Source organism: Balaenoptera ricei, chromosome 7, assembly GCF_028023285.1.
Source record: "Balaenoptera ricei isolate mBalRic1 chromosome 7, mBalRic1.hap2, whole genome shotgun sequence".
Lineage (NCBI taxonomy): Eukaryota > Metazoa > Chordata > Mammalia > Artiodactyla > Balaenopteridae > Balaenoptera > Balaenoptera ricei.
The window spans coordinates 15,243,745-15,265,295 of NC_082645.1; the positions used below are offsets into that span (position 1 = coordinate 15,243,745).

Below are 21,551 nucleotides of genomic sequence, written 5' to 3' on the forward strand. Positions count from 1 at the left end.
CATTTTCTGTTCAACTGCATTCTTATCAACGAAGCCCTTCCTGATCACCTTATATGACACAGTAAGCTCCCCGCACTGCCTACCCTGTCACTCCAAATCCCATTTGCCCTACCTAATTTTTCCCCAAAGCACTCTTTGCCACCTAAAAAACTATATATTTTTTTATTGTATGTCTCCAGCCACAGTTCCTACAAACAGAAACTCTATGAGGGCAAGAATTTCTTTTTATTTGTTCACTGCTTTACCCTCAGTGTCTAGAACACAACACAGCTCATTAAAAAAAAGAAAAAAGCACTCAATAAATATTTATTGAGTTGAATGAAGGAAGGAAAAGAAAAGGAGAGAGAAGAAGGGAGGATGGCAGGATGGCTGATCTTCAAACCCCCGAATATACCTAAGTGCGGAATCAGTGGCATGGGCTGCTGTTGTAGTAATGACTGGAGACTGAGCTCTGGTGGCCGACACAGTTGCTACCACAGCAGGAGGGATGGTATTAGAGGTGGTCACAGGTGGACGAGACTACCAAGAGAAGAGAAAAACATATTTCATTGAAAACAAAAGCAAAATATAGTATGCCAAAAACACTGCAAGTATAATTTGAAAACTGGGCCTAGAAATAAGGGCGTTTATGTCCAAATGAAAATAAATTCTCACCATTCTCATTACCGAGTTCTCTTTCCAGATAGGTTGTTAGAAGTCCAAGAGCCAGAATTATCCCCAAAAATCCAATTCTGGTTGGACAGCACACAAGCCCCTCCTTTTCGAATATGACCGGACTCAAAATTCTGTCCTACGATTAGTACAGACTGGAATCTAGCCCTTCAGCTCTAGTTCCCACAGAGCTGTCGCTGGTCCTAGAGCAGACACTTTTCATGACGACACAACCTAGGGCTTCCCACAGAGGGCCTACTCAGAACTGGATGCTGGCTCTCATGCCATCTGAGGGCAAAAAAGGCAAACACGTGGTAACAGCATTCTTTACGAGCGGAAGGTGCAGGGTGCCCAGATGCTTTCTAGATGTTTCCATATGGATACACTTCCCTTACCCCTACATCTGTGTGTTAAAATCTTCACCTGACAAACGAGTTCCACACTGGGCTTCACCCGCTTGCCCACTATCAGATTCTCCAGTCATCTGAGCTCTCCTGAGTAGTCCTTCTTTCCTGCTCCTGCCACATGCAGGTTAACTCAGCAAACTCTGCCCATTCTTGATCTGTTTCTCACCTGCAGACCTCGTCCCCCTGGCGCTGCTCTCACAGCCTGTCCTCTCACACTAGGACTGCTGTGCTGTCCTCCTCACTACTGAGCTCCTGACCTTGGTTCTCCTCCTTCTCCAACCCTTCCTACCATTATACTCCTGGGGCCCTAATCACTCTCCACATGTGTTTTATTACTAGCAAGGTCTTCTATTTTGTTTAATGTGAAAGCTCCAGGCTAGACATATCTTACCCTGCGTCCCAGTCAGCACTCTTCCGTAGTACCTTAAACCCAGCTATTTCATACATGCTACCAGTCTGGCCCCAAAGGCACTGAACTTCTACCTTCTGTACGCAATTCAGCTAGATTAATCTTTCAAAGAGATTTCTTTGACCATATATCAGTATATTCCAAAGAAGCAGTAGCTCTCTGCTGTGCACAAAATCAAGTTTACAGTCTTCATCTTAGAGTCCCGAATTTAGAGACAGACACGGTATCACGCAGTAACACGATATACTTCAGTAGTACTGAGGCCACAGATTTCTTTGAAAAAAGTTGAAAGGCATGGACCGTCTTCCTCAAAAAGCATATATATGTGCATAAAATGTTTAGGGGTTCACACACCCCGATCCAAACTAGAATCCCTTAGTTCTAACTAGTCTTTACTCCACATTGTGTACAACCACCACTATCTTCCTTGCCTTGTTCAGAGGGCTGCCCCCCTTCACGTGCCCTTCACGTCTCAGAATCCCCACTGCCACACCCATCCCAACCAAAAGCCTTCCCTTACTACCTCTCTCCTAAATTCCTACAGCGGATCACATGACACTGTATATAATTCAGCCTTCTCTACATCTTGGCAACTAGATCCAAAGTCGCTTGAGGTTCAAGGACTCGCACAGTGCCAAGCAGTGAGTAACTCAGAGTAGGCGCTTAACGCTTGCCGGCTGGCTGCCCACAACCCTGGCGTGCCTGGATGGGTTGGTGGATGATGTGCTGCACCGCCGGCTGAGCTGCAGCAGCATTTGGCAACTGGGAGGTCGGCCTCAGGACCGTCGTTACTTTAGAACTGGACATCACAGCAGCAGCTGCTGCACCTGGAAAAACAGTATTTTTTTTATTAGTATGGCTTCCGGGCTCATGATTTAAATAGCTACAATTACATTCCCTATAAGCTCAGTATGTCAGTATTCAGCTTAAGTGCTTTATGTATACTTCCCATGTCATCATATAGAAAATTAAGAGAACGTGCACTCAAGGGCTGAGATTTCGTAAGACTGATAATCTGTATTGCTTCTTCAAGGGTGTTCTTAAATGAAACTGGCTTTTTTTTTTTTTCTTTTTAAAAACTGCAAGTATGTAGCAGTGAAGCACAGCACGGTGCTGCTATTACCCTCATTCAAGCCAAGGCTGCAGCAGTTTAACCACCAGTGAGAGTTCACTTGAACCACCACTGCCTTTGCACCATCAGTGCCAATATCAGCACTGACAAAAGGGCACATGTCTTAGTTTCATCCTCACACAGATCCCCCTGCAGTCTGTGAACCTCACTCTGAGAACCACTAAGTTACATTGAGAGAGAGTATTCGTTCGCCTGATTTTGCCGACAATAATTTTATCCTCTCCAATAGAAGGTAACAATTTCTGATCAAGTAATTGAAAAAACTCATTAAACTGAATACCTTACAACCTATCAGAACTTAATTGGAAGAATAAATTCATCTTATTGCCATGTGAATAAAAAGATTTGACTAAGCATTTTCACTAAACTTCAGAAATACTCAGTATTAACATTTGTGACTTATTTATTAAAAATGAAGCCCATATTTACACTACCACAGCTTTCAGGAGTTCCTTAGTATAAAGGACAATTTTTAGACCATACAGAAAATTTGAATTGCTCTGAGTTTATACACATACACATATGTGTTGCAATACAACTATAATAAGCACCCATTAGGCCACACTAAAAATGTGCATTAATCTAAGTTTATTTCTGCTGTCCTGCAGCTTTAAAAAGCTCATTCTGGATATGCTTTGTGTTACTGTATCTTCTACCAAACGTATACCTGTCACTGCATTTCAATAGTCTGAAGAAAACATGCAGCCTTTACCTCGAGGTAAATGAGAAGCTCCAATGTGAAGAGGGGGCCCAGGTGCGTTGCTGCGGATGATAGACATCTGTACGTTCGTGGTCATGATGTGATGCAGGTTACTGGGATGTCCCTGCAAGAAACAGGATGCGACGTTATTTCCAAGTGCCTGGTCTTAGCCACGGGTGCTTAGCCATTGCTTCTAGGAAGTCAGCTGCCTCCAAATGTGGGTCACGTTGTTCCTCTTAGATAGTGAGCACCCCAAGGGAAAGGACATTTAGTTTTCTTTTCACAGCGCACTGCACGATGCCCTGTGCCAGCAGGCGTGTGGTACAGGACAGGGAGGACCCGTCAACTGCCTTGAGTCTAGCTAGGTGTTAAGATTCCTGCCACTGATGACACATTTGACTGTCCACTTTCAGACACTCTCATCTTCAATATTAGTCTTTTACCCTTGTTTTCTTTGTCTTGGCCTATAGCTTATTTTTTCCTATTCTCACTACTTCCTTTACACGCCACTGCACTCATGCGTTCTTTATGCTAGCCAGGATTTCTAAGTAAATTCAGTCAGCATCCAACGGGCACTCCCCCGTCAGTTCTTCAGCTCACCCCTAAGTGTCCCTTCCTCACACCTGCCCAACCCTGGTGCCAGTGCTTCTCAGGTGGACATTCCAGCACTTCTGGGAGGACTCAGCAGTATTACAAAAGGAAAAAAACCACAGTGCATCTTTTTGGAATACCATTTTTTTCCTAAAACCTTGAAGGGAGTGAGTTGTGAGATTCAGTTTTCATTGGTAAGTAATTTAAAATATTTAAATAAATCAAATACATATTATGGAGGAGGACTGCAATTTCAAAAAAAAAAATATTAAGTTACAACATGAGACTTTAAAATAAATGTTCACAACTGGCAGGCTGCTGAGGGAACCTGCCAGTCGCCCAAGAGGTACACATCCCTCTCCTCAGAGAATAAGCTTAGAGAAGCACTACTGCTGCGAGGCTGCTCTCAGCCCACGAGAGTTCTGGACCTGTAACCCAGCACGACCGGACTCCTGTGCTCCTCCAGGTCACGGGCTGCCTTATCTAGATCTGCTTCTCACACTGCAGGTGGTGCCTCGTACACAGCAGACACTCACTACGTACGGGCTAAATGACAAGACCACGGTGCATACTGGTCCTACTCCCGATGCCATCCTTCTCTGTCCGCTCTACTCTCGTCCCCTTGCAGATACCAGTGACCAGTTAATTTTTTATTTAGTCCAGTGCCTAATGTACTGCTGGCATTCAATAAATAATGATCAACAGTTTGGCATCTCAGTTTGAAAATCAGCAAATTAAGAGGAAAAAAACCTGTTGTCCACTGATTGTTGCCACAGGAATGGCTGAAGCTTGAGGGATGCTACTCTCCATGGTAACGGTAACCTGCCCTGGAACCTTGGGGGGAAGTGACAAGGTAGAAGGTGGAGCAGGAGCAATGGGACGGCTAGGCATGGTGGGCTTCGGGGGCGGCTGCAAACAGAAAACCACACGAAACATATCAACAGCTTTTTACTAGTGATGCATTTCATTCTATATACGTACACAAATCAAACCTGGGGAGTGCCAGGAAAGATGCCAGAAGCCTTATGTATTTTACCTCTTAGCATCACAGCCTTTCCATTGAAGTGCTAACATTTCCATGTTACAGATGTGGAAACATACAAAGCAAGGCTAAGTCACTTGCTTAAAGCCACACAGACAGTAAAAACTAGAACTGGGAATAAAGCCCAGATCTGTATGGCTCACAGCCCACATTCTTTCTTCTATACCGTGCTGCCTCCCAAGTTTGGGTGGAAGTAAACAAAACTCCCAGTAACTGACACATATCCATATGGTTAATACACAAGGCGATATTCTGATACACCCAAATTAGCAAGCTATCAAAACAAAACCTTGGAGAAGAGTGCCACTCCAAGATAAAAGCTACACTAGCATGCCCATAACTTGAAATAAAATCAACGTCAAAATGGGTACGAGAAAAGATCCTGTGATGCCAACTGCCCAGCGGCACGAGACTAGGCACTGCAGAACAGCGGCACTCTGAGTTACAGAGAGGCGCTGAACTGATAGGTCAAAAAGAAAAAGCTATGATCCTAGGATACAGCCTAAGACTCTGTGAGCACTGTCAGAAATACTAGCCAGTCTTTAGCTGTCGTTCAATGTGAAATTTTAAACCTCTCCATTACCTTCATAAGTCCCTCCGAAAATGAGAGTGGCACTGCTGGCGTCAGATGTGCTGGTGGGGCTGTCACTGTGACAGGTGTGCCCGATGCAACAGCATGGTGTGTAGACAACATCTGCACCTGTGGATAGGGCCTTACCACGACAGGCTCTTGCTTCTCTTCACGGGGCTGTAGGGAGCTGCTGGAACCCACGTGCTCCCTGGCAGTGACTTCAGCATCTCGACTAGATTCATCGTTGACTAGTGAAGACATGAAAGGTGAAACAGCGTGTCATGCCCTTCCAATATCAAATAATAGAACAGCACATATAAGAGTGGCACTTGCAGTTAAGTTTCAGGGTTGATAAACTGACCATTTCCTTGTGAGATTTTCTTAACAAGGAAAATTTGGGCACCAAATTCCCCTGATGGATAGCAAACTGGAAAGTCACACCTATGGAACATGGGACTTGTTTTAAATACTGCAATTTCCTACTCCTATGAACAAAGGGCCTGAAAACTATCTAGAATGACCTAAAATACTTGAAATTGTAATATAAGATATAAGACAATTTCATTTAAAATATTTAAAAAGTTATAAAAACCTAATATTAAAAAGGTGACTTGGGGACTTCCCAGGCGGTCCAGTGGTTAAGAATCCATGCTTCCACTGCAGGGGGCATGGGTCTGACCCCTGTTCGGGGAACTAAGGTCCTGCATGCTGTGTGGTGCGGCCCAAAAAAAAAAAAGGTAACCAATTTCTCAGTCCAAATCCCTACAGAGTGAACAAGTAAAGCTCTATCATTATTACAATGCATGCACCCTTTGAGACTTAACAATTCCACTTGCATGACTGTACCCTATAGATACACAGCATGTGTATAAAATGACTCAGGTACAAGTTATTTGTTTCAGTATTTTTATACTAGCAAAGGAACCGAAAAACCTACATGTCCATCAATAGGGGACTGGTTATATAAATTATGGTATACTCACACAATAGGCTACCCATGCAACTATAAAAATAAAACAAGAAAGCTTTTTAGGTACTCTTATGGGAAAATGTATAATATATATATATTATGAAAAAAATATATGAAAATACCAAGGTACAGAACAGAAAAAAAGTAAATAAAATACACACAAATACAAATACATTTGTATTTGTATATGGATAACATATCTGCAAAGCATCTTGGTTGCCTGAAAGGAAAGAAAGTGGATGAGTGGGGGACAGGAAGCAGAGATATTTTTCAGTGTATACTCTTTTTCTTTTGGAATTTTGGGCCATGACAACATGTAACGTATTTAAAAATTAAGTTAAAAAAATCAAGGAACTGGGACTTCCCTGGTGGCACAGTGGTTAAGAATCCGCCTGCCAATGCTGGGAACACGGGTTTGATCCCTGGTCCGGGAAGACCCCACATGCCACGGAGCAACTAAGCCCGTGCGCCACAACTACTGAGCCTGCGCTCTAGAGCCCGTGCGCCTAGGGCCCATGCTCTGCCACAAGAGAAGCCACCGCAATGAGAAGACTGCGCACCGCAACGAAGAGCAGCCCCCGCTCGCCGCAACTAGACAAAGTCCACGCGCAGCAAGGAAGACCCAACGCAGCCAAAAATAAATAAAACAAAAAATAAATTTTAAAATGCTGTGAATTCAGAACACACTGATAAAAAAAATTTATTAAAAATCAAGGAACTCATGTAATGAAAGAGGAGAGTCTGTGAAAATATTAATTTGCACTATCATTTTCCCAAAACAACACTGACATTATTTTTCTGAACATAAAGATTATACTTACGTGAAAATTTTTAATTACTTGGAAAACTATAAAGAAAGTAAAGCTGCTCCCAAAGTCTATCCCCTAAAGGCACCAAGTTACTATTTTGGTAAAATGTCAGACACTTCTCAGCTCTGTAATTTTAGGTGGGTTTTAATTTACTTAACTTTTTATTTAACTATAACCTTCCTAAAGACAAGTGTATAGCTCAGTGAGCTTTTACAAACGGAGAACGCGTGAGTTACCAGCCCCTGATCAACAAGCAGAACGCTACTGGTTCCCATAAGCCCCTGCTCAGCCTGATTCCAGTCGCTCTCCCTCCCAGTGACACTCACTGTGCTAACCTCTAAAGCTACAGGCTACCGTTGTCTGTTTTTGAACTTATATAAACACACTCGTAACAAATGTACCCGGTTCTGGTCTCTCTCACTTACAGGTATGAGATCTGTGCGTGTTACTGCATGTAGCCGTAGCTCTTTCATTCTCAGTACAGTATGCCATTGCGTGAATAAATTACAAATTATCCATTTTACTCCCAGTTAGTTTTCAGTTTTTTTTACTATTATGAATAGGAATGCTAGTAATATTCATGTGTATGTCTTTTGGTGAACATTACCATTTCTATTGGATTCCACCTAAGAGTGGAATTGCTAAGTAATATAGAATATACACCGCATTATTTCAAAAGTGCTAAATGAAATTCTATTGAATAGATGTACTATACCTTTTTAAACCATTATATCATTGATGAGCTTTTAGGTTATTTCCAAATTTTTGCTATTGTCTACAACTCTAGAATCAATATCCATATGTACTCTGAGTCCTTGTTCAATGATCTCCTCAGGAAAAAAAATCAGAAATTTTCTCTTGGAGGAAAAAAGTGCTGGGAGAAAGGATTAATATATTTTATATTCTGCTATACATTGACCCTTCTCCTAGGTCATTCAGATTTTTAAAAAATTTTGATTTTTAAAACCACTTTATCGAGGTATAATTTGCGTACAATAAAATGGCTATTCTAAAGAGAGTTCAATGATTTTTTTTTTTTTTACATTCTCACCAACAAGTTAGGAGCAGAATGGCTGGGTCAAATGGTAAACTTTATATGAAACTGCCAAAGTACTTTGCAAAGTGGTTGTATTATCTCATGTTCCCACTGGCAGTGCATTAGCGGTCCAGTTGTTCCTCATCCTCACGGATTCTTGACACACAGATATTCTAGTGGGTGTGTACTGGGTATCTCATTGTGGTTTTAATTAACATTTCCATGCTGACTGGTAATGTTGAACTTCTTTTTATGTGACCATAGGCCATTCATATACATCTTCCTTTGTGAAGTATATGTTCATATCTTATCCATTTTTTAATCAATCAGCTTTATTATTAACTGAGGTAAAAGTTACATATAAAGTCTACTAATTTTTTGTATAAAACTAAATTTTCACAAATGTATTCAGTACTGTAATCACAACACAATCATGACATGGAACATTTCCCTTACTCTAACAAGTTCATTCAATGCCCCTTTGCAGTCATTTCCCTCCCTCCCACCCCTACTCCTTAGAAACCACTGATCTATTGATGGTTCTACCACCACTGCTTTGTCTTTTCTGGAATTTCATAGAAATAGAACCACACAGTATGTGGTCCTTTGGGTCTGGCTTCTTTCTCTCAGTAAAATGCTTTTGACATTCATCCACGTTACTGTGTATAATGCTAGTTTGCTTCTTTTTACCATTGAGTAGTATTCTACTGTACGGATTAAACCAAACTTTGCTTATCCAGTCACCAGTTGGTAAAATCTGGGTTCTTTCCAGGGTTTGGCTATTATGAATAATGCTTCTATGAACACTGAAGGAGAAGTCACTGTATGTATGACACACATTTTCATTTATCTTGGGTAAATACCTAGGAACGAGACAGCTGGGTTGTACGGTAAGCTTACGTTAAATGTTTTAACATACTGTGCCAAACTGCTTACCAAAGTGGCTAGATTACTTTGCATTCCCACCAATGCATGGGTTCTGCTTGCTCGACAAACACGTCAAAACTCGGTATTGTCAGTCTTTTTGTTTTAGTCATTCTAGTGGGTGTATAGTAGTTCCTCACTGTGGTTTTAATTTGCATTGTCCTGAGGAGTAATACAGTTGAATATCTTTTGTGTTTATCTGGCCTTTATATAGCATCTTTGGTAAAGTGTCTATTCACATATTTCGTCCCTTAAAAACAAACAAACTAACAACAAAAAAACAAGTTGTTTGCCTTTTTTGCTATTGAGTTACAAGTTTTTTATGTATTCCAGATGTAAGTCCTTTGCTGACACATTTATCACAAATGTCTTCTCCCATTTGGTGGCTTGCCTTTTTATTTTACTAACAGTGTCTTTTGCAGAGCAGTCATTTTTAATGTTGATGAAGTACAGTGTATTAGTTGCTTCCTTTTAATCAGTGTTTTTTGTGCCCTAAGCAATTTTTACTTACTCTAAGGTAACAAACAGTTTCTCCTATATTTTCTTTTAGAAATTTTAAGTTTTATATTTAGGTCCATAATTATACATTTCGAGTTAATTTATGTGCATAGTGGAAGTAAAGGTCAAGGTTTATTTTTTTCATATGGATATTCTGGTGTTCTGGCACTATTTTGTTAAAAAGACTATCATTCCCCTATTGAATTATCTATGTACTTCTATCAAAAATCAATTGACCATTATGTGTGGGTCTATTTCTGGATCCTCTAGTTTGTACCAATGATCCAGTGATTTATGCTAATACCACATTGTCTTGATTAGTGCAGCTTTATACCAAGTCTTGAAGTAAGGCAGTGGAGTCCCCCAACTTTCTTCTTCTTTTTTGTCTAAATTGCTTTGGCTATTCTAGGTCCTTTGGTTTTCACATAAATTTTAGATTCAATTTTAGATTCAATTTTTAGAAAAGTACCTGATGTGAATTTGATTAAGATTCATTTGAATCTACAGATCCCTTTGGGTTAAGGAAAATACTGAGTTTTCCAATCCATGAACGTGAAAGATCTTTTCATTTATCTAGGTCTTTAACTTCTCTCGGCAATGTTTTACATAGTTTTCTAATCCCAGGTCATACACATATTTTGTTAACTTATTCCTAAGTATTTTGTGGGTTTTTTTTTTTTTAATGCTACTGTAAATGACATTTTTAAAATTTCACTATTCATTACTAGTATTTAGAAATATAATTGATTTCTGTACACTGAACTTTTATCCTGCAACCTTTAGTAATTTCACTTATTAGTTCTAACAGCTTTTAAAAAACATTTAGTATTTTCTGTATACGTGATGCTTGTGAATAAAGAGTTTTACTTCTGTCTTTCCATTATCAACTGATTGTTAACCTTCCCCACTGCCCAGATTTTCCCCTAATTAAAAGTTTAAAGGAACTGGACAATTTCATAACTTTCCCCCAAACCTATCTGTCCAGGAAGACTTTGATTTTTGACATTTTCATTTAAGATATAAGGCACTGACCATTTTCCACTAAGCTCTTTTTGCAACTATGTATCATTTCCTTCTAGGTATTTGAAGTTGTTCATTTTTATCAGTAAAGAACCTTGAAGCAGTAGTTAAGAGAACTGGTTGTAATCTATACTTCTGTACGGTGAACATGTACTTGAAATCCTGACATGCGTAGAATCCCAAATTACTTCTTCCGGTAAGAGCAACAGGAAATATAGAAAGACATCTAACTACTTAAGGAAAACTTTTATTTTCTTTTTAGAGCAACTGAAGGAAACAACATACACATTTCAGAAGTAAAATTATAGACAATTTTGGTCTAAGTCAATGATTTCCTTCTCAACAAAGTCTGAGGGCAATTATTGCTAATTGATACCCTGTTTAATGAGCAGTATAATTCTTGCAAATAGATGTTCAAAAATATTCTCTTTAGCTATGCTCCTTTAAATTATTCTGTTGTGAGGATTCCCTGGCACTCCAGTGGTTAGGACTTGGCGCTTTCACTGCTGTGTCCTGGATTCAATCCCTGGTCGGGGAACTAAGATCCCGCAAGCCATGCAGCTTGGCCAAAAAAAAAAAAAAAAAAAAAATTCCACGGTGAATTCATACAAAAGATAAAACACTGTCAAAAATCTTTGTTAAGGGGTCAGGAACTTGAAGTGGCTCTATAAGAATTTGTTGACCTCTACCCTGTAGCAAGGATAGCACATACAAAGGAGCATGGACAGAAAAGTCCTGGCCTTCATTCTAGGAGGAGGCCCGACCTTGAGTTGCAGTGGATGATGGGAGTCAGTAAAGACTTCCCAGAGAAAGTGACATCTGAGAGGAAACCTCAAAGAAGAACAAAGAGTTAGCCAGATAAATAAGTGTGCAAAGGAAGAAGAAAGACTGTGGCAAACAAAACAAAACAGGACTGTGTAAAGTCCCAAGGTCAAGAAGATTGAGAACTTATCATCTGTTCAGAAAATATGAGCAGCTACTATTAAGCAGGAGGAATAAAGTAGCTTAAAGTTACTTCAAGTCTAAAGAGAACTAAAATAAATTTGTAACAAAAACTAGGTTGGCAGGAAGGAGGCGAAGCAATAGGAAGGAGGCCACAGCTCACAGGTGAGAGACAAAGACAGAACAATTAAACACCATGCCTGAGTTTCTGGTTTGAGCAATAAGTAGATGGTAGTACCATTTACCATAATGAGGAACATAGAAATCAGGCAGTAAAGAAAGGAATAAAAAAAGGAGTACCTTACTTCACTTGGCAACGCCACCTTTCCACTTGATACACAGAATACAGAATTACTTGAAGGAGTAACTCAACTTCAGCACTGCTGACTGGACTAGGTACTCTGCTGTGGGGCTGGGGGCTGTCCTGCTTAACGGTGCGTACGTAGCAGCATCCCTGGCCTCTAAATATCCGATGCCAAGAGCACCCCCTACTTGTGACACCTAAAAGTGTATGGACACATCGCTAAATATTCCCTGGGGGGCAAAACCATCACCAGCTGAGGCCACTGATCTTCAGCATTCAAAAAGTATACAACTAAAAACCAAATTGCGTATATGTGCGTATACACATCTTTTTAAAATCTCTTTTCCTATACAGTAAGCTCCTGAAAGGCAAGACCTATGCCTTACACACCTTTGCATTCCCTCATGGCATTATTATTACACCTCTGGGCCTTAATTAAATAAGAACACATTAATACATTTAAAAAAATAGTTCCTGTAGGCGTGCTTCACTATAAGTTTCATGTACACTCTGAACATGTGAATCAAGTGGTTAAAACAGGAAGAAAGAAAGCCCTATTTAAATTAGGACTGTAATATATCCTTTTTTCAAATTTGATAATCTAGTATTTACTAAAATCCCACAAAGAATTTGCTTATTTTTAAATTAGAAAACTGGCAATATTTTTAAAGCAGGAAGCAATATAGAAAAATATCACACATCTCACCTGTTGCAGCTGGGTTTATCAATCCTGCAGAACCACTGTTGGCTATCTGTGAAGGAGCCTGGCTTAGCCCGGTGGAGGGGGTTCCTAACCGAGGAAACTGTTGAGAACTCATTTCCACCTGCAGTGCATAGGCATATGGTCATTACTGGATTCTGATATTAGAATCAATAAGGAGAAAGTAAAGCATTTTTAGTACCTACATCTTCCCTTAGAAAAGCAAATGTAGCATCATCTATCTAAAATGATACTTGTATTCAACATACAGTGCAGAAATGGTGTAAGCTGTTTAAGTTTTTGATGTACACAGGTTCAATTAATGGTAAAATCGTTTATGTGGTGCTGGGGGATATTATGACACCGCCCCCCAATACCTGTGGATTGCCACAAGAAAAAGTCGACACTACATTGTGTATAACATCCACGTGACAGGTCTTAACACAATATATATGCTTCTGTGTAAAGTTTCATGACAAATGGCATGTGCCTTTGAAAGACTTAAGCCTCACACCAAGGTGAACAGAACTGTCATCAGTGTGTCACAGGAGGAATCGGAGGCAGATGCCCTGTCCTAAGAAGGGATCAGAAACCTTCCATCAAGACCTGATCCGAAAAGAATTCTCGAACGCTTTTTTGCACAGGCCTCCATTGACGGATTTCTCCCCCGCCCCTTTCACAGAGCCCCACTGAGCCAAAGGGAACCGAGATCTTCACCACTTTCCCTAAAACCGACCCCCACTCTTCCCTCAGGAGCCGATATCCCCGATACGCCCGCAATCCTGCCCCCACCCTGAAGCCCCCCGCTGAGATCGGAGAACACAGGTCTCCAGACACTCCGGGTCTCTGAGACTCCATCCCTGGGGAGGGGGGCAGGCGTTCTGAGGAGCCCCGGGACCAGTGTGCCCTTTACCTGCCGCCGCCCGCCGCCCGCCCCTCCCGATTCCACCTCGCCGGGCTGGGGGTGCCGCGGAGGACCCATCTCGGTGGCAGCGCTGGGCTCCGAGGTCGCGGGGACGACTCGTGCCGCAGCGCGCCTCGGGCCCGCCGCTGTCCAGCCCCGCCGGCCCCGCTCACCCCCGCCGCCCGGCTGCCGCTGCGCTCCAGTCCTCTTCCCCCGAACCTGCCCCTACCTCCCCCGCCCGCCCATTGGCCCCACGCCGGGCGCGTCAGTGCGGGGCCCGCACCAATCCAGCGCTGCCTGCGCGCTGAGATCCCGCCCCACCCTCCCGCCGACTGCCAGCCAATCAGGCGCGAGCCTCGCCGGGGCAGCCCAAACCTCTCGAGGCTGAACCAATGGCAGAGGCAGACAAGCGCCGCAGGCGAAAGGGGCGGGGAGCTCGGAGGCCCCGCCTCGGTCAGGGTCTGAAAGCGGCGGGCGCAGGGCCCGGATGTGGAGAGTCACTTTAAACTGCTCCAGGAGCCAAACTCCCTGGGCCGCCCGCCCGCCCGCGCTCCCCCGGCCTCTCAGCTTCCCCGCCAAGGCCCACGCCCGCCACGCCCCCACGCCCGAATCAGCCCAGCCCTCCCGACGCCTCTCCCTTCCTTGCCACAGGACACCCGGCCTCTGCCGCCGGCCCAACCTCCGTGCTCAGCTCGGGAAAGAGCCCAGGTTTGCGCAGCAGGAGACGAGGGACCGCTGCCCTTCCCCGGGGACGCGCAGCGGGAAGGACGCTGCAGCCCGGCTCGGCCGCCCCGCCCCCTCGTCTCCTCCCCTCTCCTCCCCTCCGCTCCCAGGCGCCCGTCCCGCCATTACCTGAGTGCTGCGCCGAGTGGCCGCCGCGCCGCCTCGAGCTCGCTCTCGTGCGCTCTCCGCCTGTGGGGCCGGCGTCCTCGGGCTCCCGGACCCGCCGCCGCCGCCGCCGCCGAGGCGCTAGCACTCTGCCCCCCACCCCTCAGCCCAGCGCCACTGCTTCCGCCGCCGTAACGAGCCTCTCACCCATTGGCTGGGGTAGGCCCCGCCCTCCTCCGGGGAAGCCAGTCACCGCTCAGTGTGAGCGGAGAGCGGACGGGCCTGCCCCTCGGGGCCGCTGAGGCCTCTGGGAAATGTAGTCCCCGGTGCCGAGAGGGCGGGCCTGGGCGGGGCGTCCGGGCGACCGGGCCGGGGCAACACACCCCTTTGCTATGTAGAGTCGGTTCTGCATTTTCTCTTTGCTTAGTAAAAAGCTCATACCCTTTTGCCTCAGCTGACGGCACAAGGTTTCATTTTCCCGAGGGCGGTGCGGCGCGGGAAAAGGTAATGGAGGCCGACTGCAGCGGGCCGAAGGGGCTGCAGGCTGGGCCGAGGGTTTTCCTGACTGTTCTTGATGTCCCCACAGAGGCCACGGCCCGCAAAGCCTGAGCATCGTGGGAGGATCAGGTGGGCGGAACTGAAGCGACCCTGTCGGGTTTGCGCCCGGCGCGCTGCGTCGGGAGCTGCACACCAGGCCGGACCCGCTCGGGAGCCGAGCACCTTCGGGTTAAAGCCGGCTCGGAGAGGGGTCTTTGGCGCAGGACTCCGGCACGGTGCACCTGCTCGGTTTTTCCAGATTACGAAGAAGCGGAGGGAGGCGGTGGTGTTTTGTTGTTTTGTCTGGGGTGGAGGGATGGAGTTTGTACAGCTGCAGTAGACTTAGCCAAAGCTGCCGGAGCAAAATCTGAATCTGACAATAGAGATGATGTCCCCCTCCTCCCTTCCCTGATGGTAATTTAGATCTGGAGTTTTGTGTTAAGAAATAAATGGGGCTCGCATCCCTTCTTCCTATCGTGCTGTGTTCTTGCTAGGAAAAGAGTAGCTTGTGGCTACAAGAATGTCTCAAATACCCCCTCTCCTTCCTCCAGGCACTTTCCTTTCTCACACTCTTCCCTTCTCAAATTTCCCCTAAAAGTAACTGATGTGATATACCTTAGCCTCCTTTCTCCTTAGGCAGAACATTCTGCTTCTGCCACTCTTCTCAAACTGCTCCCCAAAGTTGCCAGTGACCTACTCACCTCACCCGGTGGTCCTTGCTTAGGTCTCATCTTGTCTAGTTTACCAACAGTAATTCCTCCTTAAAATGTTCTTCCCTATGGGAAAAGAATCTGGAAAAGAATAGATATATGTATGTCTATAACTGAAGCACTTTGCTGTACACCTGAAACTAACACAACATCGTAAATCAGCTATCCTCAGAAAAAAAATTCTTCCCTTGGTCACCAGAACCACACTCTCTCCTGATTCTACTTCTGTCCCTATTAAGTTGCTTTCTACTTCTTCTTTCTCACGTGTACAGCACTCTCCAGCCCTCTCTCAGCGCTCTACTATCTTCCTAACTAGTTTAATGCACTCTCACAGTTTCAAATACTGTTCTCGAAAATGACTCAGTATTTTGTCTGCGTGGTGATAAAGATAACTCAAGATAACTCTCTCTCGAATTGTATACCTACAGTCCCACAAATATGTCTTACAAGCCCCTGAGACTTAACATATCGGACACCTTCATTGATTTGCCTCACCTGTGTACTCCTCCCCCTGGTTTCTGGGTTTGGTTAATGGCATCACCATCTTCTCTGTCTTTGTTTTTTTTTTTTTTTTTTTTACAGAAAACTTTTTTTTTTTCTTTTCTCAATTTATCCATTTATTTATTTATTTTTGGCTGTGTTGGGTCTTCGTTTCTGCGCGAGGGCTTTCTCTAGTTGCGGCAAGCGGGGGCCACTCTTCATCGCGGTGCGCGGGCCTCTCACTGTCGCGGCCTCTTGTTGCGGAGCACAGGCTCCAAACGCGCAGGCTCAGTAGTTGTGGCTCACGGGCCCAGTTGCTCCGCGGCATGTGGGATCTTCCCAGACCAGGGCTCGAACCCGTGTCCCCTGCATTGGCAGGCAGATTCTCAACCACTGCGCCACCAGGGAAGCCCTGCCTTTGGTTTAATTCTTGTTGGTTTCCACTCTTCCATCCCCCAGAGTCACCCTATGGACCTCTGCACCTCCTTTCCAGTTGCTTCCATAGCCTCGGCTCAACCTTTCATTAATTCCTGTCTGGATTATACTAACACTGCCTCACTCAAATCTCTTCCTACCCTGAACCTGTCCTCCGCAGAGTTCTTTTTCTAAAGCATTCCTCTGAATCTGTTCTTTCCATCCATGATGTTCCAATGACTTCAAGATCTATTCCAAACCCCTAAACCCAGTTCAAAGGCCTTAATAATTCAGTCCCTCGTACCTCTCAAGTATGGTTGAGTACTCTCTCAACCATAGTTTCCACCAATTCTCCACACAGCTTGGCTTCCAGGGTTTTGCTCAAGCTTTGCCTTATATAGGCCTCACTCTTCAGCAGACATGTAGCAGAGTGCTGCCAATTCTCCAACGCCTAACTGCAAAGGAAATGATTTATCTTCTCCGAGAAGCCTTCCGTGAAATTCCTCTCCTTCCCCCCGCCCTACAGGATACTTCTGTGGATACTTCTTCGGTCCCTCTATTATAGCACTAATCTATCTACGCTGTATTCTTCCTGGATTAGGCGGAGAGAAAAATTATTCATCTTTATATCTCCCATCAACAGGAAGGATTCAATAAATGTTTGCTGGGTATAATCACAAACACATCCGTAGTACATGAATGAAATCTGAATTTTCCTTAGTTACTAGAGACAGTCTCTGCTTTATTCACTTATGTCTCTAGTCCCTCATGTAGTGGATACTTCAAGGAAAATAGATGTTTCATCCATGGTTGTGTTGCTAGGATTTAGGATTCCCATCCCCTGAGCTTGGCATGTTGAAGACAGCCTTCTTGTACCCCAACCAGGGTGAACCTTCCACACTTCTCAGGTCTTCAAGCCCCCTCTGCCAGTTGCGGGGGCTTATTAGTATCTTGGGTTCTTGGAGATAGTGTGCACAGAAGAGAGTTTGGATGGATTGAACAAAGACACCATCAGGCACAACATCTGCTGGGTGGTTACCAAGAGAACAAATAACTACTGCCCTCTGCCAACAAAGAGAGTAAGTTCTCGATGCAAGTGTCCTGTGGTGGTCAGTCAAACGTCAGTGGATGGTCTGCAAGTGTGGGTGAAGCTCTGTTTGGTCTCTGCCACTGAACCCGGATGGTTCTCAGCCTGAGCCTGGGTTGTCTAATGATACTGACTCTTTGGTTCCTCTAAGTCCAGATACTCCCCTTGGCCCAACTCCCCAGCCAGGGAAATATAGTCCCCTTCAGGTAACTCATCTGTAAAATGAGAGCACCATTACTTATCTCAATCTTATTGTATAGGTTAAAAGCTACACGCGTAAAGAACGTGAAGCTTTTGAGCTCACTCACATTCATTGTTTTTATTACCTTCATCTGGTTTATTACCTAGGCCAAACTCAGACTCTGTCTCCTCCAGAGTATGTATGGTGGACAGACTCTAGGATGACCCCTCATGATCCCCCTCTTGGTGTTCATGACCTTGTGTAATCTCTTTCCCTTGAATGTGGCAGGACCTGTGACATTCTTCTAATCAATAGAATATGGCAAAGGTGAGGAGATGTCACTTCCTTGACTGTATTATGTTATGTTTAGTTTTTAGCTAAATTTTAAACAATAGAGAAACATGATTTCGACACATTCAGGATATTTAACGAGCCAAGTTTTTTAAACTTGTTACAGCAAGTTAAAAAAAATAGTGATTGTCATACGACCCAGCAATCCCACTACTGGGCATATACCCTGAGAAAACCATAATTCAAAAAGAGTCATGTACCACAATGTTCATTGCAGCTCTATTTACAATAGCCAGGACATGGAAGCAACCTAAGTGTCCATCGACAGATGAATGGATAAAGAAGATGTGGCACATATATACAATGGAATATTACTCAGCCATAAAAAGAAACGAAATTGAGTCATTTGTAGTGAGGTGGATGGACCTAGAGTCTGTCATACAGAGTGAAGTAAGTCAGAAAGAGAAAAACAAATACCGTATGCTAACACATATATATGGAATATAAAAACAACAACAACAAAATGGTCATGAAGAACCTAGGGGCAAGACGGGAATAAAGACGCAGACCTACTAGAGAATGGACTTGAGGATATGGGGAGGGGGAAGGGTAAGCTAACCTGCTGACATTTTCACCTTGGACTTCCATTCTCCAGAACTGTGGGAAAATAAATTTCCACTGCTTAAGCCCTACAGTCTGTGATATTTTGTTATGGCAGCCCTAGCAAACTATGTACTATACGTATACTACATATAATAGAGTATTGTTTTGTGAAATTTTAGTTTCATTTGTGTGTATGTGCACTGGGTCTCAAAGCAAGATGCATTTCTTATTATGGGTTGTAGGTCAAAATGTTTGAAAAACATTGAGCTGGAAGAAATGAAGGATTTTGCCTCCCAGTTCTGATATAAGCCAATTGAACTAAAACCTTATACTAGGCAAACCTGGAGAAACCATAGCTCCACTTTTCCTGGGTAGAGCGCTAAGGAAAAGAAATGGGTTCCTTATGAAAATGACTCTAGAACAGTGTTCTGGAGTGGAGTCTGTGTACAGAATTTACAGGGGTGTGAACTTGGATAGGAAGAAGGTACATGTTTATTTTCACTAATGTCTACCTGAAAATTACCATTTCCTTCCACTGTAAATAGAAGTAACAGATTTTGGTAATATTAGCAGTACTTGTAACTTTGTCACCAATTAAAATCACGTATATTTTCATATCACATTACACAAACTCTATCTCAAAACACAAATTGCAACCATTCCTATATTGAAAGTATATTAGTTTGTTAGTTAATATATTAATAAAGGAGCACATGTATTACGATGCACAAATGTGTTTTTTTAAATATATTTTTATAATAACCATGTTTGTATATAATTTCTTTCCCCAGGATCCCTAGGTATTTATGCATTTAAGAACATTTTTCTGAGAAGGGTCCATAGGCTTCACAAGACTGTCAAAGGGGGTCTGTGACAGATAACGGGTTAAGAAAATCTCTACAGGTATATTTTTCTAGACTCAGGTCCTGCCTCTGCTACATTTCATCTGAGTCCTTTCTTATCTGTTTCTTTCCACTTCCACTGTTTTGGTTATGACCAAGACTCTCCTTCTGACCAGTTTCTTTTCACTGAGGACTTCTTTGGTTCTAACTTTGACCTGACACCTGCCCAAAGGCCGCCTCTGTGTTTACACCTCTGCTCTTGCAGTGCAGCCCAAGGACAGTGGCCCTACCCTGACACTCGGCCCAGGAAACTGACCCACAGGGTTACAACTTCTGGACTGCTGAGGACCAGTGGGAAGAAGGTGTCTTGGCCACCCAAGGCCACCCGAGGAGCCTGTGGCCATTAGAAAACCAGCTAATAACATCAGCAGCACAGAATGGGAAACCTTCAGTCCCAGGCCCTGTGGACCTGTTCCTACCTCCTGAGGATGTTTGGCTTACTTTTGTGACTTCCCTCACCGCTTCATTTCTTATTTAGACTTCCAGCCCATGACCTGAATTTGTAGCCCCATACAAGGCCCTCCAGACCCAAGAGGTCCACATTTCCGTTGCCCACCGTCAGTGGCCATATGGAGCATGTCCATTCCCCACAGCGTGGAGCGTGCCAGTTTACAGTAATTGGAATCTTCACTCGCTTTGTCTTCCATGAGCACACAGCACTCCCATTTTGGTTCACCCACCTGACCAACACTGGGGGAATTCCACACTCCCGCAAAGAAAAGAATGATACCTTCCAGGCGTGGGCAAGGGCCATACTAAATCTCCTTCCCTCCCGCCCCTTTATGGGACAGATCATCCGCCTTGTGCTGCGGGCCCCTACTTGGCCATCGTGTCAGTAGCACACTCTGGCCTCTAGAGGGAGCCCCGTGAATGACGAAGAGGAGGAGGAGCAGCTCTGAGACTTCAGGGAACTGGGGGGACTGGAACCTTGAATCCCCAGCTGTCCTGGGGAATGGGGCTCATGTCTGGGCCACATAGCCTAAGTTCACTGATGACCTTTAGTGTCCTTTGGGCAGGAATGCCCTACTTAATTTACTTTGTCTGTTCTGGCTCCCCACCCAATCTCTGCCCACTGCCAACATTTATCTATTTGGGGGTCATGATTCTTTTTTTTTTAAAATCATTTTCATTTTTATTTATAATCAGAAAACAATTAGAAATTAAAGTGGGAAGTTTACAAAAATAAATGCTGGAGAGTGTGTGGAGAAAAGGGAACCCTCCTACACTGTCAGTGGGAATGTAAATTGATACAGCCACTATGGAGAACAGTATGGAGGTTCCTTAAAAAACTAAAAATAGAACTACCATATGAATCAGCAATCCCACTCCTGGGCATATATTCCAAGAAAAACATGGTTTGAAAGGATACACGCACCCCAATATTCATTGCAGCACTATTTACAATAGCTAAGACACATCAGCAACCTAAATGTCCATCGACAGAGGAATGGATAAAGAAGATGTGGTACATATACACAATGGAATATTACTCAGCCATTAAAAAGAATGAAATAACGCCACTTGCAGCAAGATGGATGGACCTGGAGATTATCATACTAAGTAAAACAAGTCAGACAAAGACAAATATCATATGGTATTGCTTATATGTGGAATCTTTTAAAAAATGATACAGATGAGCTTATTTACAAAACAGAAACAGACTTACAGACTTAGAGAATGAACTTATGGTTACTGGGGGTGGGGGGAGGTATAGATTGGGAGTTTGGGACTGACATGTACACACTGCTATATTTAAGATAGATAACCAACAAGGACCTAGTGTAAAATAAATAAATCATAAAAAAGGAAGAAAATAAAATAAGAAGGTATCATGTTTTACAACAACATTTTAAAATCAAATGTGATTAGATGGCAAGATTTATACTCCAAATATTATAATATGACGTT

The 21,551-nt window shown here is 43.6% G+C and overlaps 1 protein-coding gene and 1 long non-coding RNA gene across 7 annotated transcripts in view; one reads left to right on the forward strand and one right to left on the reverse strand.

Moving 5' to 3' along the window:
* Positions 1 to 14,594, reverse strand: part of SAP130 (Sin3A associated protein 130) — a 72,131-nt gene extending 57,537 nt beyond the window's left edge. For 2 of the 6 annotated variants that reach the window (XM_059927715.1, XM_059927713.1), the window contains exons 1-7: positions 14,463 to 14,594; positions 12,713 to 12,830; positions 5,516 to 5,751; positions 4,641 to 4,799; positions 3,312 to 3,423; positions 2,170 to 2,294; positions 395 to 519 (exon numbers count right to left, since the gene is read on the reverse strand). In XM_059927715.1, the coding sequence (XP_059783698.1) occupies positions 395 to 519; positions 2,170 to 2,294; positions 3,312 to 3,423; positions 4,641 to 4,799; positions 5,516 to 5,751; positions 12,713 to 12,824 (869 nt within the window). In that variant the 5' untranslated portion in view covers positions 12,825 to 12,830; positions 14,463 to 14,594. Of the gene's footprint in view, positions 1 to 394; positions 520 to 2,169; positions 2,295 to 3,311; positions 3,424 to 4,640; positions 4,800 to 5,515; positions 5,752 to 12,712; positions 12,831 to 13,783; positions 13,804 to 14,462 lie in introns of those variants that run through there. The other 4 variants (XM_059927718.1, XM_059927714.1, XM_059927717.1 and 1 more) reach the window with 3 other exon arrangements.
* A 170-nt stretch (positions 14,595 to 14,764) lies between these two features.
* On the forward strand, positions 14,765 to 15,449 carry LOC132368905 (uncharacterized). The gene is made up of 2 exons (XR_009504181.1): positions 14,765 to 14,942; positions 15,025 to 15,449. It is a non-coding gene; the product is annotated as an uncharacterized LOC132368905 (long non-coding RNA).
* The last annotated feature ends 6,102 nt before the right edge of the window (positions 15,450 to 21,551 follow it).